Genomic DNA, 20168 nt, shown 5'->3' on the forward strand with positions numbered 1-20168 from the left:
TGTCCCTTGCACATGCTTTTTTTTCAAATTTCCGTAAAGCTGGGCTAAAACAACAAACTCTTACGTGACAGTAATAGGATAGAGGGGAAGTGTTGAGCGGATACACTTTACGCAATATGTTTGTGGTCGTAAATGCATCTGACATGCCAAAAACTTCCTACAAGTAGACATGCTAGGTAGCCTCCTCTCTCCATGTCACCTTCTCTTTTATGGTGTATTTAAGGAAAAAAAGAGAGCGCAGAACCACCGAGAGCCGCCTCAGAGGATTAATTAATCATCGGATTGGTTTTTGATCTACTTGTTATGCCTAAAGTGTTGTAGCAAATTATGCAAAACCCCCCACAGCAAGTTAATGAAGCGAAACACTTTGAATAAGTGATCAGCTTGAGTCTAGATCATGCTCACACAATTGCCTGAAATATGTGTAAATAAAAATTAGGAGCATTACAGGATCCTCATCTGACAAGTGTAATGAGTGCAGAAGCAGCCACTCTGCTAAGTTATTTGGCCTCTCAGTCGAATGATGAAGTTCGCCGTTTCTTCAGTGCACATATGAGGAATATGGTGAGTCACTTCTTCTTTTGGCTCCCTCGAGTCAACTGAGTGCTCAAAAGAAGTGAAACCAAAGGAAACAACTCTTTATTTTCAGATATTTTCCAGTCTTTTTGAGGTAATTTTACAACAGCACTTCTGTATGTGAGACGTCACATAAGTAGAAGAGCTGTGGCGAGATTGAGTCTGGTCTCTGAATGTATGTGCAACAGAGTGCTGGGACCAGGACCCCCACCGTAGACCCAACTTTGGCTCCATCCTGTCCCAGCTGACGGCCCTGGAGCAGCAGGTGAAGGAGGAGATGCCGCAGGACTCCTTCCACTCCCTGCAGGAAGACTGGAAACTGGAGATACAGGACATGTTCAATGAACTTCGCGCTAAAGAGAAGGTAAGAAGATGATGTTCCGTCTGCGTTGAGTTTGAAAAAGACTGGAGCTAAATGAGCCAGTGAACTGCCGTCACTGTCCTCCGTGCTGCTTTGGCTGCAGCCTCTGAAGAGTGTACACAAGGACAGGATGCTACACTCCGCTTGTGTGACATCAAATGTGCTACACCAGCCCGGGGGAATTTGCATTTTTTGCAAACTTATTTCAGGTTGATGCATAGTTGCACATTTACATTTATATCTTTAGCTTGGCGGCATCAAGAAGGGGTTCCAGAGCTGAGAGAGATGCAAGTAACCGCCAAGCAAGCAACCAAAACTTGAGGCTTAAAACTGTAGACGAAGGTGTTTTGCGACCTTCTAGACAGGAATGCATGCGTGATACAGATTGTTTAATAGCCTGATTATGAGGAACTTCTGCAGCATCTCATTTCACACAATCACCCAGGAGGAGAGGAGGAAATGATGACATCTGTCTCACTTCTGTCTTGTTGTTCGTCCACCATCAGGAACTCCGGTGCCGTGAGGAGGAGCTGAAGCGAGCGGCTCTGGAGCAGAAGTCCCACGAAGAATTCCTGCGGCAGCGTGAGCAGCAGCTGGCCCAGTGGGAGCAGGACGTGTTTGAGCGTGAGCTCAGCCTGCTGATCCTGCACCTCAACCAGAACCAGGAGAAACCCAACGTCAAGAAGAGGAAGGGAACCTTCAAGAAGCACAAGCTCAAGTGCAAGAACGGCGAGAAGATCAGCATGCCTCAAGGTGTGTGTGTGCGTGTGTGTGCGTGTGTGTGTGTGTGTGTGAGTGTGTGTGTGAGTGTGTGTGTGCACGATGTACAACAAGCAGTCTTGACATCAAATCCCATATTAAATATATTCCCGCACAACAGGTCTTCAGATTATTGGGACAAATACAGACAGGTTGGATTTGTGTCTGAGGTGATATGGAGTGGTGGAGGTTGGTGGCAGAGGGACGAGCTGTCATTCCTGCCTATATATTATCAGTAGCGGAGCTCCGATGGCTTGTCGTATGTGTGTCTGAGATCTGAAGTTCCAGAAGCCAACTGCAAGTTACTGCATTCACCCAGGAGTGATGATGCAACAGCAGTGGAACGTACCGCTCATCAAGCGATGCCATCATTTCAAACCCTTCTTCTCTTCAACACAGTAAATTGGTGTCATGTCTGTCGCTCATTTTCCAAATTGTTGTGGTAATTGTAGTGGGCACTTCAGAGGGGGCGGGCTCTGCTTTGATCAGGAATGACTGCTATTGGTTGCTCACGCTGTTCTTGCAGAACCCGTGTGTCCGTCACATTCCAGAACCCCTGAAATTAGATCTGTGTGATCGGTAAGTTTTCCATCCAGCAGCCGAGAAGGTGACTTGTTGATGCAACTTTTGGACATGGAGATGACGATCCTTGAAAGACAGGTCCTGCAGACCCTGAGCACAGTTGCATCCTGGCCCCCTGCAGAGGTCCCTGAGGCCTGTGTGGCACAGGCCTGATAGGTTGTCCAGCACACTCACGTCCCTCTGTTTTCATCTCTCACAGTCCGGCTGCTGTTTCTTCTGTAGCCCCACGAACACAAAGAGCCCAGCCTGCTGCAGCCGCTCACATTCAAGCATGTATGGGTGTATTTTGGGCTGAGCAAGCATGCGTAAATGCTGTGTGTGTGTGTGCGTGTGTGTGTGTGCGTGTGTGTGTGTGTGTGTGTTAGTGTGTGTTGTGGTTAGGCCTTTCCCAGCAGCAACAGGGTGGTGTGGTGGTGGTGGTGGTGGTGGTGGGGGAGCCAACCACGCCCCAACACTTCCTGTCCATGGATACATTGCTGGCAGGCCTCTCTCTGTTTCTCTTTAGGTATCCATCCCTCCCCCTCTCCCTCACCCTCCCTCTCCTGCACTCACCCTTTCCCTCAAAGCTCCCTAGTCTGTCTGTGTTTTTGTTCTTCTTCCAAGCATATCTCCCCATATCCCTTTGTTTTTCCCCTTCCTCTTTCCACCAATATTGTTATCTTTTCTTTCATGCAGTGTTTCTCTTGCAGAAATATGCTGTATCCTATATTCAGTGGAAGTAAATATATATGTGTGTGTGTGTGTGTAGAAACATGCTTAAAAATTCCCCCTCATCAGTTACCCTTAAGGGTTTAACGGCTTTGTTTTCCAGATGTGAAAAATATGTATTGTGAAATGCAACGTGGAATTCTCTCAAAGTTGACCTGAGAGAAAACACGCTGATTAGGATTCTCATATGTACGATTGTGACGTAAACATTTACCGTCTGGTCTGTGGAGGAACATCCAAGCAACGCTGCGGCGTTAGCGTTAGCTTCAGATACCACCAGGACAGTCACTTAGCTTGATGTTAGCTTAAAAGGATTATGTTACAACGTGGAGTTGATCATTTCTTTTATATGACCATTATACCATTTTTATGCAATAAAACAGGAATTACACTGGATATTAATATATTAAGGTAGGAAAACCCACCTTCTATAGGAACAAGCTATCCTGGACCATAAATTCATGTCTAACATTTGGAAGTAACCAAAGCAGCTCTAAAATCAGATGTGCTGATTGTAATCATTTGTCTTCTGCGGCACGCTGACCAATAAGGCGGCCGCGGTGACGTGTCGCCCCAATGAAGCGCAGCAACCAATGCAGCATTGGTGCGTGTAATGGACAGGAGATGCTAATTAGCTAGCTAACTCTATGGCTAGGTTATAGTTGCATTCATCGGTTTGCTCGCATCCCTCCTTGCATCAGCACAGACACGTGTCATCGTTAACTGCTGAAATTGGCCTAGATTGCTCCATTCACACTCAGCTCGTCGCATTAGTTCACACGCTGTGTTCCACAGAACTTCAACTCTCCGTTAATGTTGGAGAAATAAGGAAGCAAAGCAGGAAAAGCAAGAGCTCACAAGTCGTGAGTAGATGTAAAATATCTGGAGTAAAGCAAGAAAACACAAAACTGTGTATTTTGGTACGCTTCTACCATCCAGGTGGTCTAACATCTGTCATATTGTGTGTGTGTGTGTGTGTGTGTGTGTTCGTGTGTTCGTGCGTGTGCGTGCGTGTGTGTTTATGCATTGCAGACTTTATCCACAAGATTACAGTGCAGGCCTCCCCAGGACTGGAGAAGAGGCGGAACTCTCCTGATTTGGGTTCTGGCTCTTCACCCTCCTTTGGCCCACGTTTTCGTGCAATCCAACGTAAGTGCAATCGTTTTCACCCTCCACACACACACACACACACACACACACACACACACACACACACACACACAGACACAGTGGAACAGGTGTATGTGTTTTGCTTGGAGAAATAAAATCAAAGAATGTGGGCTCTCTTGCTTGCACACACAGAATCTGTTGCATCATTACATTTCTGTCTCTAAATTCTCTCCTTTCATGTGCTCTCAACCACCCACTCATCATTTTTTGTCGTCCTTCGTTTCCCCGTGGGCCCGCTCCTTCTCATCCCCTCCCTGCAATACTGCACCCTTTTCCCTTTTCCCTTTTCAACAGTCTGTCCTAGTCCAAATATTATCTGACTTCCTCTCAGCAGCATTTTTTCCACCCTGTCCTGATTCCTCTGTCTGCAGTTACTCTGTTATAGCAGTGGGGGGAGCCATTGAGTTGTGCTTCCAAGGCAGAAAGTCTCCACAATTTTATATGCATGTAGTGGCTACAGTGCAGTTCACTGAATTAAAAATAAGCAGGGAGGAATTCATTGTTCAAGGGGAGAGGGTTGAGAGGAGCTGCAGCAGCAGCTGAGATTTACAATCGTCTTGTGCTTGTCGGCCTCTTAGACAAATGCTCTGAGATTTTGTTTTTGCTCTTTCGGAGGGAAATTGTTGCCAGCAGGTCATGGAGCATCTTTCCAAGAGCTGAAGGTGAATTTGTGGGGTAGCAAAAGGCAATGAAAGGGATTTTTTTTTTTTTTTTTAACCTGTCAGCAGTTGGCACTGAAGAGTAAACCCAAAACATCTGCTAGCTTAATGAATTCATTAGGTAGAAAGCTGGTTTTCTTTACATCCTAACGATTCTCCTGAACGGCAGTCATGGGAGTGTCTATCATTAGAACCTGTTTAGTGGATATTTATCCTCACCCTCTCGGTGGGAGGCAGTGATTCATTACAGGAGCATCCCGTAATAGTACTTATCTAGACAACTGCCAAAGTGATTGCATTAGTCTGCAGAGGTCTGTTTATCAAGGTGACACATTTAAGGACAGTAGGGCAACTTAAAACCTGCAAAATAATTGTATGTGGAGTTTAATTGCTCTAAATTTTATGTTTGAAAAGAGAAAATCCTCTTTTTAACACATCTCTCCAGCTGTTTTCTTCAAATGTTCCATCCTTGCATAGGGACCGTCTATAAATGACTCCATAAGCGTTATTGCAGAAATGTGTAATAACTTCCTTCATACATTTTTAATGTCAACAAAAAGGGGTTAATGAAATCCAGCTTTAATTAACTGCTTTAGAGGAGGTTTCCAAGTGTTGACATATAGAGCATACCATGAAGTACAAATACAGCCGAAATTACTGTGATGCTATTAACAACAGGCCATATCTGATGGCAATTATACTACATAAGTACATCTAGTCTGCTTCTACCCTCAACTTTGAATAAAAACTACAGATACCCATAATTAAAATGTCAATCATTAATGCAATTGAAGTCTCACTGTGACATTGTTCACTATGCACTTGTGTTTACACTGTAGTGTCATAAATTGACAAATTCAAATTCCCGAGAAGTCAAAATTAAATTATTGCTGTGGCGGTTTGAATTTATGATTGATAGAAATGGAAATGCAGATTTATTATTTAGAGTTTATTTTGTAGCATTTTACCATCCACAATACTTCTCCAGCTGTAAATTATGTAATTTCTACATATGAAACTATATTTGCAACATGTAAAAATGGTGTTACAGATTCCTTTAAGGGATATTTCCCCCAAAATATTTATTTTGCCTTTTCAGCGTGAGCTCATGAACACATTTTTTCATCCTGCATCTCCTCTTTGGGACTCTGCAGGACAGGAAGTGCCAGCCACGTATATATTTGACTCGAAGCGAGCGGAGGCTGATGGCTAACAGCAGCTAAACTGTCCCAAAATATCTGTTTACCAACCCTAAAGTGCGTCATCCGGTATAATCCTAGGCTATCCCGCTGCGTGCTCTGTAATCCGCCAGCTCTGTTGATTTGAGCTAAAAACAAACGATAGCATTTCAGGTTTTGAGCTTGTTCACAGTTGCTGTGTTTGTTTGTTTGCTGTTGGTTTTTTTAGCTCAAATCAAAGTGTTTGTGGATTACTGAGCATACAGCTGGATGAAGAGGACGTGGATTATACCGGAGGATGCCTTTGAGTGTTTATAAACACATTTTTGGACAGTTTTGCCGTTGCTAGCCGTCGGTCTCCGTTAGCTTCAAGCTAAATAGACGTGGCTGGCACTTCTGCGCTCTGGAGTGACAAGGAAGTGATGCGGGAGGGAATAAAATACTTGTGAGCTCAAGACACCAATTAGTGAGTACTTTGAAGGCAAAAGGAAAAACAAAAACCACACCTTTTAAGTTGAAGAATCACTTTACTTTAGGAGTTTGACTTGTTGAAATTCCATGAGTGAAAACTAAATTTACATGAGTTCTCCTTATGGTTTTGAGTGTTCGTAGGTCTTGCCACACACACCCATTTAAATCTCCCAGCATTCAAGTGGTAGATGAGGGTGCAGCTAGATACAGAGGTTTATGTCCCTCACAGTTTGGTTTCTAAGAATTTTAGTGACTTTTTTTGAAATCCAAGTAGATTGTATTTACTTTTTGACAGTAGTTTTGTGTACGGGAGACACATCATGATGAATCAAGGTGACAGCAAATGAAATAAAATGTGTTTATCGGTGAATACGCTGAAGCCAGAGTCAGTTCTTAACGAAACGCTGACTCTTACGCTTGTGTTGGGAGGGAAAGCGTATCAGCCTGGCTTCCATTGGACTAAAAGACCAAAGGAAATACTAACGTGTCTGTTTAGAGGTGATATGAGCTGAGATGAACTCACGATGGAAGCAGCACCACAGCTCAGGTAAATAAAACAGCAGCTCTCCTCCTCAGCATTTACACCATGTTGTTGCATCTTGCGCCTTCCATGTCAGGTGTTGAGAATATTCTATTAGTGGTTGTGAAGCGTGCTGCTAAAGTCTTGTGGGAGGAAGCCTTGCATATACAATGTGTGTTGGTGTATGTGTGTGCGATTTAATGATGATACACAGCTCACACACCCTGCAGTGCAGGATGAGGCACGTTAACGGAGTTTGGGTAAAGTGTGAAATCCCAACTTTAATTTGCACTCTCGTGTTCATCTCGTCGTGGCTGGTTTTAGCTTTCACACGGTGGGATGTGTGTGGTACCCGAGTTAGCGCCAGGGTTAGCATCTTCACCGGAGCCTTGTTACAGTAGAAATATAGACTTGGATTCCTTAATGAACTGAATGAGGTTTAATGAAACGCAGCTGCAACGAGGAAACAGCCATCGTTGCTGTGTTGGAATTGATCGCGGGGCTGCACCTGCTCAGTGGGAAACAGCACACTGATAATATACAAGCTGTTATTAATGTCAGGAATGCACCGCAGTCGATTTTCTTTGCTGGTATTTTTTGATTTGACTGATATTTATTGATATCTTTATAAAAATGGATTGATTGGGATTTTTACATGTTGAAAAACACAAACCCAAACATGTTGAATGTTAAAAACAGTTTTAATTTACTGTCAAAACATTCTGGAACGCCCATAAGATCCACATTTACCACATTGCTTCCTCATCCTGTGGAACAAACGGTGAGCAGAGACCTGATGATGTATTTAACAAGGGGCCGATATCTGCAGACACTGCTGACATCATCGTGCGTCTGCTGAGTTCCGAACTTTTAATTTTTCCTCTTTCCTCCCTGCAGTCAGTCCGAGTGACAACAGCAGAACATTTGGCCTGAGCCCAGTCTGGCCCCTAGAGGCCCCCTCTCTTAAACAAGCCAATGGAGACCTGAGGTTGGGCCCTCACTGGAGGCCCCAGAGCCCCAAAAGCCCTAAGAGCCCCAAGGTTCTGCGTTTGAGTCCTCAGGAAAGCAGGTACAGCAGGACTGTCCCTTTTTCTTTTTTTTTATTAGGAAATGAAATTAATTTCTGTTCATCATCTTAATGTTGTTTTTTTTTCTGGTGGCACTCAGTCTGTCAATGAGAGCCAAGCTTCTAGTATCGGACAGCATTGAGAATGGAGACTCTAAGGACGACTTTGAGGAGTACAGACCCTCTACGCCCACCCCTCCCCCTGCCCAGAACGGTATCCGACGCCCTCCATCACTGGTCTAACCACCAGCTGCACATCTTCCATTAGCCACTGTTATAATTCACACTGGCATGAGTGTAAATTATAAATAGAAGCTAAATGAATAAAAAATGTGTTGAGTGTTTTTTTCTGTCTCAGTCTCGTCTCTTTTTTTCTCTCTTCAGGCTCCTCAGTGAAGGACAGCCTGCGGCTTCCCCTTCCCCAAGGAGACTCGGGCAGTGAAGAAGGGGGATCCTCCCCAGCTGGCTCCCCCAGGCCTGAGAGGGGTGCTCTCTGTGGCTTCAGTAAGAGCACCCACCGAGCCCTGCTAGGCGGGGGCTCCCTCCTGGCTTCCATAGGACTTGGTCGATGCTTGGACATCCCCCCTAGAGTGCCCCCTCGAACTAATCCCCCATCCTTCGAGGAGTGCATACACTCAGAACCGGAGAACTCACCCCTGAAGCCCCTTGCTTCAGATCCCTCCATCGTGGATGATCTCATCACCTTCTCCACCTCTGAGCCCCTTCCCAGACCCCTCTTGGGTTTGGCTCTGCAGTACCAAGAACTGAAACCTCTTCCCCTGACCCCGCCTCCACCAAACCCCCGTGAAAGGAGCGAGCACCGGACACATCAGACGCCCCACAGTCCACAGAGCCCCAGGATTCCCTTGCAGCACGGCGGGGCCAGCCCAGGGGATTGGAGCCCCGGTTTCTATTCGATCAACGGTGAACTAGGTTGTGAGATCTCGGAACACGGGGCTGAGAGGAGGAGGAGGTCCAGCCAGGGCCTGCATGCCTCCCAGCTAGGTTAGTGCTTCCAGAGTCAACATGTCACAGTCGGTCAACGTCCTTCCTCTGTCCAGCTGCCTCGTCCACCGGAAGCTTTTCAGACATGTTGCGTTTTGCCTGTCGAGCGCGCCGTTTTGTTGTGTCCTCCTCCTTGTGTCCTGTCTGATATTTGTGATCAGGAAATATGCACATGCGGGGTCGTAGGTCTTCCTGTCTGGCACCATCTGCTCCTCGCAGCTTGATGTGCTTTCCTTCAAAAATAGATGCAGAATGAAGCGCCGAGCGGCTTCTGGGACATCACAAGCATTGTTTAGAACGGCTGCAGTCGGCCCTGGCGTCTGACAATGGTTTGATAATGTTCTCCGCTTCTGCGGAGGAGCTGTATCGATCTGAAAAGGTTATCTGAGTATCTTTGGGCTTCAAGTTTTCAAAAAAGGTGTCCAATCAAGTAGCGTTATAGAAACAGTAAGAAGGGACTTCTGACGCCCGACCCGTACTGGGCCATCTCAGCCGGTTCTTTTCAACTACACGGATACTAAACCACAGCAGGGAACCTCTCAATTAAAGTCTGTCTCTTCGTATTATTTAATTGAATCTGCTCAAGCTTCGAGCATGTGCTCCTAAGCCCAACACTGGAATTTGACACAACTTTTAGCTCGAAAAATTGTACGTCCTCAGCATGACAATGTTCTCTCCCACTTCTTGCAGCATTATTATTGTGCCGTTTTAAGCAAATCTTTCTGGCACAAGGGAGGCTTGAATGCTGCACAAGCTTTTTCATTTACATCAAAGCTTGTCTCCAGCTATTTGCATATCTCAGGTAACAGCTGGCCCTCCATACTTCACCCCTAATACTTGCTAAGCAAAGTTAGCATCCAATCTTCTGTTGTTTCGCCTCTCTTTCTTGTCACAGTCATCTTTCATTGCAAAGTTCGAAAAAGAATGCAGAATATCAGGTGGCACAGCTGAGGCCTTGCAGGCGGCGAGCTGCCTTTCTGGCTCCCTGCTCAGATGTTTTTCAGATATTTGAGTGGGTTCATTTGGCACCACTGCTCACGTGGAGGCATGTCAGATACGTGCCAGTGTGCTGATGTGTTAAGGCTGCGCACGACAGGTTCGAGATCTCGTTCAAGGAGGATTTGCATTCGTTTGACCTCACAAATTTACATGTGAAACCTCTTCATTTTCACTCCCAGGCTCGTTGTACGCAGACGTTTGTTGTCTTTCATGTCGGAAACATGCAGTGACATTATCTGCATATATAATATACTTATACGACATTGTCATTTACAGTATATTCACATGTTTTTCCCAAACACGTTTCCTAGAAGCACGGAGCAGTAATGATGTAGGCGTGGGTATAGCTTGTTTTAAGAGTGAGTGGGCTTTATAAGGGCTTTAAGTGGGGCCTCTGGTAACATTTCACACTCTACATCTGGTCCGTTTGACTCACAAAGCCTTTGATTCTTCACAGTGAGCTTCTTACAGCTCTGCCTCCAGGTACGCAGCAGTATTGCATCGCCTGCTTGGCAGCCAGCAACTATAATCTCACAAAACCGCATGTGCTCTTTACATCAGGAACTAAAAACCACACATAATTAAACAGCAAGTGTTGCAGCTAAACATTTTATTTTATTGACTGTAATGAGTCCGTTGAATAGACGGTCTCCTACAAGGCTGCTGGCGGTGAGGATGCTGGGTTGCTCTTTCTGTGCTCGCTCTCTTTGACTTGTGATCGCCCCTTCCATGTCAGCCGCATGGCTCGGCAGCCTGTGAGTCGCTGCCGGTGTAAATAATACCGTTTGGCGGTCTTCAGACGTCACATTTTAGCGAATATACATTTGAGGTGATTTATTCAGGGTGCAATGTTCTTGTCAGAGCTAATTTGCAATTGCAGCTCGCTGCTGTCGGCTTGCTGCACCGTGCCATTTGTGCTTCATTTAGACTAATTACATCAAAATTTTGTGGTGCTGGTTTTCCCACTTTTGTAGCTGTTATATACCAGCTGACTGTCGGTGTTCAGATCAGTTCCATCTCAGGTTTTTTTCCTCTTGTGTTTTGTGGAATATCACTGAACATCATTTTCACGGTGGAAGGTGCGTGAAAGAGCAGCAGCGCGGCAGTTGGAGACTCGTTTGCTCATCGGCAGTAAAGAGGGAGGAAGAGGAGGAGCGAGAGATGAAGACGTTAATGAGTCTGTGTTTCGTTCGTCCTACGAGAGACCCTCGAGGGTTTCTGGCGCTCTGGAGGGACTTGCTGATGATTTCCTCTCAGTTTGCTGTTTGTTGACTTCAGAAACTCAACAGCTTTTCATGAAAACAGGGATTGTTATCGTTACAGGAATTAAGTTCTTCGGCTCGGCCATGTTGAGGATTAAAAGTGTTGATGCTTCAACAGTTCTGAATCTGTCTCAACTTTATATAAAGGCAACATTAAATCTAGTTAATTTTGTCTTTTTTTTTCTCTCCTAGTTTTGGATCTTCCCCTGTGCCAAGACACACTGGACTCTGACGATAAGCCTTCTTTCCACCCCAACCCGGCTCCCTGTAGCCCAAAAACCCGCCGGCTGGAAGTCAATGTGATCCCTCGTCCTCGTCCCTCCCCCATACGTCCCCGGATCGATCCCTGGAGCTTCATCTCAGCCGGCGGTGGGAACTCAGGTGTGGGCCGCAGCCCAAACCGCTCTGACTGCCTCTCTCTGGGTTACCAACCCTCCCCTACTAACCCGTTCACCAACTGTGACCTCTTTCCCTCACCAGACTGTGACCCCTTTACTCTTAAGGCGAACCCCTCAAATGCGTCAGACACAGCTTCTCCCTTCGACCTCTTCTCCGCTCCTTTTCCCACCTCCCGTTCGGCCCCTTGCTCCACTAACGGCTCGCCCACGTTGCCCTCATTTCGCGCAGCACCCCTGAACCCTGCTGACTCGCCCCTCATCGACCTGGGCTGGGCGGCCTGCAGCAGGCCCCTGGATGGAACCAAAGAGAGAGCTCACCCCCGGAGAACACTGGGGCTAAAGCCCTTCAAGTCCCCGACTCAACTCAGAGACGACAGATTCTGAACCTCACCCGGCTCAGTTAGGGATGTTCTGGTTTTTTATTCTTTTGTTGTTATTTTATTGAGGACCCTTTTAACTACTTTGCCTTAGATTTGAACATTTGGACTCTTTAAAGAAGTAAAATTGCTCACCACTAAGGGAGCGCTCCCCCGTGGGAGCCTCAGTCACTGCAGGTCCAGCCTGCTGAGCGACGGTCCACTGGATTGTGGGATAGCCGTCTGTGACCTGGCCTCCCTGCTCTCCTGCTGTGAGGGGGCAGAGCACAGATCGCTAGTCCCATCTTTGGATTCTACCAGACTGCTCTTATCACCTTTCATCTCCTTTACCTTTGATGCATTGTGACAGTGCCGAGGTGGACAAGGCGACTTGCACAGCTACATCTGCCTTTACCTCTCGACGGACTGGAACCATCCGCGCGGTGGAGCGGAGGAGCGCCGGAGTTTGTGAAGTGTTAATAAATCTCTCTCTCTTCTTGATTAGTCACCGGTGCGTCAGGGAGGATGCTATGAATTGGGCTTTATTTGCAAAGTAGCTTAGCATTGCTTTGCAAGAAAATGTTGCGAGTGTGTGCATGAATGTCTAGACTTATTGTTCAAGGCAAGTCCCCCCCCCCCCCCCCTTTAAATTTCCAAACAGTTTCTCTTTGTTGCATTCTGGGAGAAATCACTCCAAGACAAAACTACCACCCGTGCATTCCTCATGGAAGCAGATAACATTCCAGTCACATTCCGTAAATGCCAGGGACTAGACAGAGGGCAGGAAACATGGGCGCCCCCCCCACCACACCCCCACACTCTTCTTATGCCAAAGACGCCACTGTGACAGAGTAAAGGCTGGAAAACGAGTAGTAAAGAAGATTCTTTACTGGGGGGGGGGGCTGCAGCACCGGTGCAGGTTCTGACTCAGTCACAGACTCTGAACATCATCGCGATGCGTGTGTTGTTCTTTTGTAAACTTGATCTAGTTTGTCTCATCACTCCCCCTCTGATGCTTTAGGAAGATTCGCCCACACGGTGAAAAGTATTTGTAAATACTACAATATGTAGTATGGAAGAGTCATTCAGTACTTCATTAGTATAACCTGCAAGTGCTTTCATTGCCCCGCAAAAGCCTTTGTCCGTACTTTTACAGTTCCAGTTGACGCCGGTCACCTCGTCTGATTATCATTCCTCGCATCAACTGGAAAAAAAAAACAAAACAAACGCTTTCAATGTTCTGGCTTTGACAAACCTCACCCAGACACTCAAATCCATTTCTGTCAAAACTAGAGCCTTTTACAGATATAGAGACGTTATTTTGGCTGATGTGCATTCATACTTGATAAAGTATTTTCTACATCTATACACATGCATATCTATAGATACGCATGTGTATAGATGTGTACACACATGAATCACTTTGTTGGGTATGGAAGGTTCTGCGTAGATGAAACTGTTCGACACCGCTGTGTCGGAATGAGCGCGACTGTGACAACGTCAAAGTGCTGCTATCACGTTCTCGAAGGTGGACGTGTATGTGACAACTGTTCCACTCAGTCGGTCCGTTTTGATACCGTTCCTACTTTTACTGAGCTTTTATCAGTTAAGATGTTGTTTAGAATTTAAAAAAATAAATAAATAAACAAAATTCTGGCCTCAAGACTGAAAAAAGTAACCCCGTAAGGGTCGGGCTCTAGTTTCAATATGATCGTTATTCTTGGTACAAATACCTTTAAAGGACAAATGTTCCTTCACAGTCTTGCCGACAGGTAAAGTATCAATAGAGCAGACCACGCCCCCTGCCCCCCCCGCCCCCGCCCCCCCCGCCATACAATCAAACTGAGCTGCGGTGGAACTTTTGATGTTTTAGCCCCCAAACATGGTTCCATTGCTGGGATCGTGAGTGTCGTCAAGCTCAACGTCCAGCAGTGACACAATCTGAAATCCAGTCCATCGGGTTGAGACGTGGGTCTGGACCGCACCGCTGCCGCTGCGGGAGAGAGCGCGGGGAAGCGTTTTCTGAGAGGGGGATGAAATCACTTGCAGATGAGTGGAGGGAGGAGAAGCTGCTGCAGCAGTCAGCTCATCACCAAACAGCTCCTGTGACATCCCACGTAGGTGTTGAGGTATTTATTAACAGGCTCTGTGCAGGTCAAGCGTGTCAGCAACTGAAAGAGACCCCCCTCGTTTCTTAGCAGGTAGAAATAGCGGTCGGCTCCGTCACTGCAGACAGGAAGTGATGCAGGATCGGACTGCGCCTCAGTAGAGCTGTGTAGGCTCCGTGTTTCAGACGCAGGGTTCGTCCCCGTCGTTGCCCCGGCTGCTCAGCTGCCGACCAGCGCTTCTTCCTCCTCGGGTGACGTTCCTCTCTCTTTCCTCTGAACTCCAGTTCCTTCCTTTTCTCTGGAATGTTGTCTGTGAGGCGGTTCGGTTTGGTCGCAGCAGGAGTTTTCGCTTCAGTAATGGCGAGGATCACATTTACAGCAGAGTGCTTGGTTTATAGAGGATGAAATAGAAAAATCAGCTTTTTGGGCAACAGGCTCACAGTTGGAGTTTTGGCTCAGTAGGACCCCAAATATCTGGAAATATATGAACATTCATAATCATCCAAGTTATCTGATCCACTTGAAATGTTTTTTTTTTTTTTCCCCCTAATATTCCAATCCCCTTTTCCCAGAGAATTTGCTCAAAATAGGGGGACAGGCAGGAAAATGACCCGGAAATCAGAATGAGGTTTATTTTAAAAAGGGCCCCAAACGCCACGTCTGAGCAAAGGCGTGGTCATGTGAGAGGAATATCCATGGCGTCTTCTTCAGACTTGTCTCTGGAGCACTAATATGTCACAGAGCTGACCCTTTTAAGCCCCTCCTCCTCAAAACGAGGGGGGAAAAAACTAGAAAACTGTCCAAAAACAGACTGTATGCGACTTAACTGGACAAGAAATCTGCGTTCATGTAGGTCCAGTGGTGCAGCGTCTGTTGGTGGTGTTCGAGTCTCAGAGAGCGACCCCCTCCCGCGCGGGTCCCTGTGACGTCGTGGCCTACTGAGGCTTTTCCTGAGCGCGTTTCCAACAAGTGGTGCGCCGTCACCTGGCTGACGTGCAGATGTGTGAGGATTCGTGTGGAATTTGCCTCCGTCAGCTGGGTTTCCTGCCAACGTCCACACACTCGTCTCACCAACAACATTTCCCAAAGTGACAAGTGATGAGTAATTGGCGCGTCTCCTCATGTCAGCGCACAAAGCCACCAGAGCTGTTCTCATCACAGCTCCGCGCTGAAAACAGATCCATGAAGGGAATTGAGATGATTGAAACATCCGGAAGATCATTTCTGTCACAAATGGTGTGTGTGCTTGTGTGTGTGTGTGTGTTTGTGTGTGTGTGTCAAGTATCTACTTCCACCTGCCACTCACGCCTGAGTGTCCTCGCAGGGCTCGACGTTCCAGCGCTGGGTTTCCATCCAGCTTGATGAGTAATTGACTTTAGGAAATTCTACTTGCAGGAACCTCATTTAATCAGCCTGCCCATGTGATTAAGTTATTGACTTTGATAAGATGGCAAGTGCTTTCCTCTGGGGTCCGACCGATCCGGGATTCGTGAACCTGAGAACTTTGATATCAGAGCAGGAAAAAAATTAATTATCAAAATGCATGAATCTCCTGAATTCGAATATTAGTTTTGGGCTGACAATAGAACCCCCTCTGTTCACTGGGCACCAGTTAGGTACCGATAGCTACCGATTAAAACTCCCCACAAGGCTCTTCTCTCTAAAAAATACCTTTTTTTATTATTAAAGTCATACATGACCAATTTAAGTGAAGAGCCCTCTCTGCTGGTCACGACGTTAAACCATTATTTAAATAATAGTCGTCTTTTTTTCTGCTTGTTAATCGCCGTTAAAAGGTGGAAAGGTGACCTTCCTGTGTTACAGTCAGGAGCACTGGGACATCCTGCTACCCCGCCTCTTAACGCACATCTGAATCTGACGTCACGCAGTAGTTGAGACGCTGCGGGAGGAGGAGGAGGTCATTTTCGGTGTTTCTGGAGGTGTACTGTTGTGTGTCAGTTGTATGAACCGTAGGTGCCGCTTACCTGCTGGCGCTCGAAGCGAGCGCTCCTGGAAGGAACTCCCGGTGAAGCGTCGGTGACGTTCTCTTCCAGACATCCGTTAATGCAAATCAGTGCAAACTCGACGGGAGGAATGGATGTGAACTCTGAAGGAGAGGCGAATTAGCGGTTTATTCCCCAGCAGGGAGACACTCATGAGAGCAGGATGGAGGAATCAGGACCCCGGCCCTCACCGAGCCACAAGGCCGCCGCTGAACGCCGCTTGGGTTTTAGAATATCAGAAATGGGAAATAAATAAATAAATAAATCAGCCAATTGTGAGCCACAGATACAAATAATCACATTTCCCCTGGTGAGGTGGAGTGGAGCAGTCATGACTTGAAGGGTCTACACTTCGGGTTGTACCTGTAGCAATCTGCGTTTGTCTCGTGTTCAGTACTTAGGTCAAATATCTCGCACACTCAAGTACATTAATACCTGGTAATTAGCGTAGTACTTCCATCAGTTGTAGTAATCAAGTGTAAAACATTGATTTCTTTTTTTTTTTTTTGGTTTGTTTGATGAAACTTGACACTTCCTCGTATCGATATATTCAATCGAGACCACGAGGTGAAGAGGGTTTAATGCAAACCGCTGCTGGCTAAACACGTTAGCATTTCCCTGCTAGCTGCCAGATGAGGTGAACACTTAATGTGCAGTTTCGAGTTTTAGCAAAAATGTTTCCTATTTGTGTTTAAAAGTCCTTTTTAAATCAGATGCAGAATCGTTCCTCAAGTCGACATTTTTACGCTTTTGCTTCGATGGAAATAGTTTAGCGCACGCGGAAACGTGTCGGGGCGGTGGAGCAGTGGTCAGCACTGTGGCCCCCCAGCAAGAAGGTTGTGGGTGGAGCCCCGGCTGCAGCACGGGGTCTTTCTGTGTGAGTCTCTGTGTTCTCCCTGTTCCTGCTGGGTTCTCTCTGGTACTCCAGCTTCCTCCACAGTCCAAAGACATCAAGAGGGACCAGGTTAATCCAGACTCTAAATTGACCGTAGGCGTGGCTGGGAGAGCCAATGGTTGTCTGTCTCTATGTGTTGGCCCTGATGGACTGGTGACCTGTCCAGGGTGAAGGCTGCTGGGATAGGCTCCACCCCCACCACCCTGAACAGGAGAAGAGGGAGAACATGGATGGGTGGATGGAAACATGTCAGCTTGAACAACTAAGTCTCATACCCAGAAGAGCTGAATCATGCTACTGCAAGGCCTTCTGGGTAAAATCCATCTGGACAGCACGGTTAGAAGGTGAAAGAATAGCATGGCAGCACACAGTTCCGTTAACTCGAGGCCGGCGTGCATGAGGACGCTTGAGTATTTCTGTCCTTCATGGATTCTGAGAGAACTGAGATGGATTGAACGAACATGAAGAGAGACCTTGCTTTTATATTCTCGGCAAAATCTTGCACTGGCATTCCTGTGAAAGTATGGATGGTAGCACTGGCATTTAATTTCTTTTAACCCCAATTTACCCTCTTTTGTGTGGTTGTGTGTGCCGCTAAATGGACTGAGGTTATCGGTTCTCTCAGCCAGATACACATTATTGCTCTTTCTGGCTCATAATGAACCGAGTCACTTGCCCGGACCTTTGTTTGGTTGTAACAGGCTGACGCCAAATGATTAAATATGACCTTTTATCAACTGTACAGGAATGGCACATCCCAGTGGACACGTGGACAAAAGCCGTGTGTGTGTGTGTGTGTGTGTGTGAGAGAGAGAGAGAGAGAGAGAGAGAGAGAGGTACTGCCAGGTGTGTAAGCTGATGCTCAGTCCCTCAAAGTGTGAATATTACTCCTAATTCTTTTCACTCCGTGCATCCAAGGTCACCATCTGCTCTCCTCTTTTCTGTAACAAGGCAAACTGATCGAATGGCAGCCATGAAAGGAGGGTCCACGGTGACGGTTCTTGGAGTTGGGTTTCAACTATGAGATGATTAAATTCAGGGTCCACACACTTGTCCCCTCGTCACAAAGTAGCACACAAAAGCTTCATGGTTGGGATTATTTTTCTGCCTCGCCATTGACACTCGATTACCAGGTGATCTCCCTGGGACTGGAGCCGTTCAGTTTGAAAGTGCCTGTTTTTGGAGCGTTGGATGAGTGTGGCGAAGTCCTGCTAGTTCAGTAAACAGCCTTTGAATCCAGAATAAAGAGGATGCAGAATTATTTATTGTCTGCAGATGAAAAGGAGCAGATTGGCCAGCGTAATCCTTCTGCTGGGGGCCAAGTTAACAAGCTGGATTCTGGAAACGAGCAAGATTATTATTTTATTTTTCAGTTGTTGTTAAGCTGCTCCATGGACGTAACTGCTTTATGTTTTTGTCCATTTTACTGTTGAAGCAAACAGACAAAAAAATAAGATTTGAGAGCAACATTTCAGTCCAAAAGATGAGGTTGTAGGTGGGACGAGGCACGATTCAGGAGAAGGCGAAAGCGTCCTTTTGGTAGTTTCTCTCATAACAAGTTTTTGATTCCAATGCATTCTGTTTAATATCACAGTAAAAATACAAGTTATTGGGTGTTTTTTATCCTTTAGAAATCCCTGAAGAAAATGCATAAACCGATTCCTGCAAGATTACTCTTGGATTCATGTCTTGGAGAACGTGGTGTCATGAGGTCATTGAACGCCAGGTGGTCTCTTTCAGTTGCTCGCGTTTGGGTTTCATAAGTAAACCGACGTTAGGCAAGTTGGAACAGACTCAAATCTCCATTCACAGGATCGCAGTACTGTAAAAGTATTCTGACACCCTCCTACTAAACAGCTAGGGACACTTGTATACGTGCAGGGGGTTGGGGGATATTTATAAATGGCCATCTTTTTGACACACTGGATCTTTCTCTTTCTAGATGGCTACAGACACAGTCTACATCAGGATGATGGATTTATTACTTCAGATATTTTATAGGTTTTCACTGGAGTATTTAAGATGTATGTATGGGTGCTTCCAGGTCTCCAATCCAACCACATCTGTATATAAATGATTCTTCTCTCAGCCCCGTTGTTTGTGTGTAGCAGGAAACTTGAGCTTGAAATCTGAGTACATTACAATAAAACCCTAAATTGCGGTTCACTGTCCCCGTGGGGCACCCATACTGAATTTATAAGTGCATTAAACTGCTAGATGGAGAGGAGGTTTTTGTCGCCGCCGCCTCAGAGTGGTAGACGAAGCTGACCTCATGTCCATCTTTCTATCTTTTGCTTTTATTGTAATAGTTCCAGATTTATCTCCACGTCTTTTTGTGTGTGTGTGTGTGTGTGTGTGTGTGTTTGTGCTCATTAGGCGATGTGATAAGGCAAATGTTGCATTGTCCCGACTTCCCTCTCAGAACTGCTCCTGTGAGTTGGACACATTGTGGTCGTCGGGCTTGGAAATTGTGTTATTGCATTTCTCTTCTTTTCTTTTCTTTTTTTTTTTTTTAAATCTAGCACTGGGCTGGGCCTAATTAATTGTTTTTATTGTTGTATATCATGAGGATTGTTTCTCTACACAGTATGTGAAAAATGTTTTTATTTCTCTTGACTATTACAATGGGTTTTAACCTGTGGAAAGGAAAAAACAAAGGAAAAAGCTCAAAAAGACCAAATAAAATGTAACACTCCTGACTTGTTGGTGGTCTCATTTCTCTTGTTGAAGAAAATAATGCCACAGAAACATATATTCAGTTGTGTATATACATGAAGAAACCATAAGAATACATACAATTGTATACACAGAAATACAACTGTGTGTATTCATGAACGTGTATATGCTTGTGTAGATAAACCTATTTTTCATGAATGTATATGCATATTTTCACAGATCCATATGTAAATATATGCATGCACATAAGTACATGCATACATACACAAGGATACATATTGAGATAAAAAGCTATTAGATATATACAATAATATATACAGTGTAAAAATGTGTACAATGTGTATACATGTGTAAATATATATACATGTATATGAATGTATTTAAGTGTACATATACAGGCATATACAAAGCTATAT

The 20168-nt window shown here is 45.7% G+C and overlaps 1 protein-coding gene across 1 annotated transcript in view; it reads left to right on the forward strand.

Moving 5' to 3' along the window:
- LOC147238419 (mitogen-activated protein kinase kinase kinase 11) overlaps positions 1 to 19769 on the forward strand; it is a 44034-nt gene extending 24265 nt beyond the window's left edge. The window contains exons 4-10 of the mRNA XM_086197086.1: positions 765 to 940; positions 1444 to 1690; positions 4019 to 4135; positions 7882 to 8053; positions 8152 to 8264; positions 8435 to 9055; positions 11509 to 19769. Of these exons, the coding sequence (XP_086053212.1) occupies positions 765 to 940; positions 1444 to 1690; positions 4019 to 4135; positions 7882 to 8053; positions 8152 to 8264; positions 8435 to 9055; positions 11509 to 12098 (2036 nt within the window). The 3' untranslated portion in view covers positions 12099 to 19769. The remainder of the gene's footprint in view (positions 1 to 764; positions 941 to 1443; positions 1691 to 4018; positions 4136 to 7881; positions 8054 to 8151; positions 8265 to 8434; positions 9056 to 11508) is intronic.
- Positions 19770 to 20168: the final 399 nt, after the last annotated feature.

Source organism: Aulostomus chinensis, chromosome 24 (assembly GCF_037954235.1).
Source record: "Aulostomus chinensis isolate RoL2024-O1b breed Wild chromosome 24, RoL_Achi_v1.0, whole genome shotgun sequence".
NCBI lineage: Eukaryota > Metazoa > Chordata > Actinopteri > Syngnathiformes > Aulostomidae > Aulostomus > Aulostomus chinensis.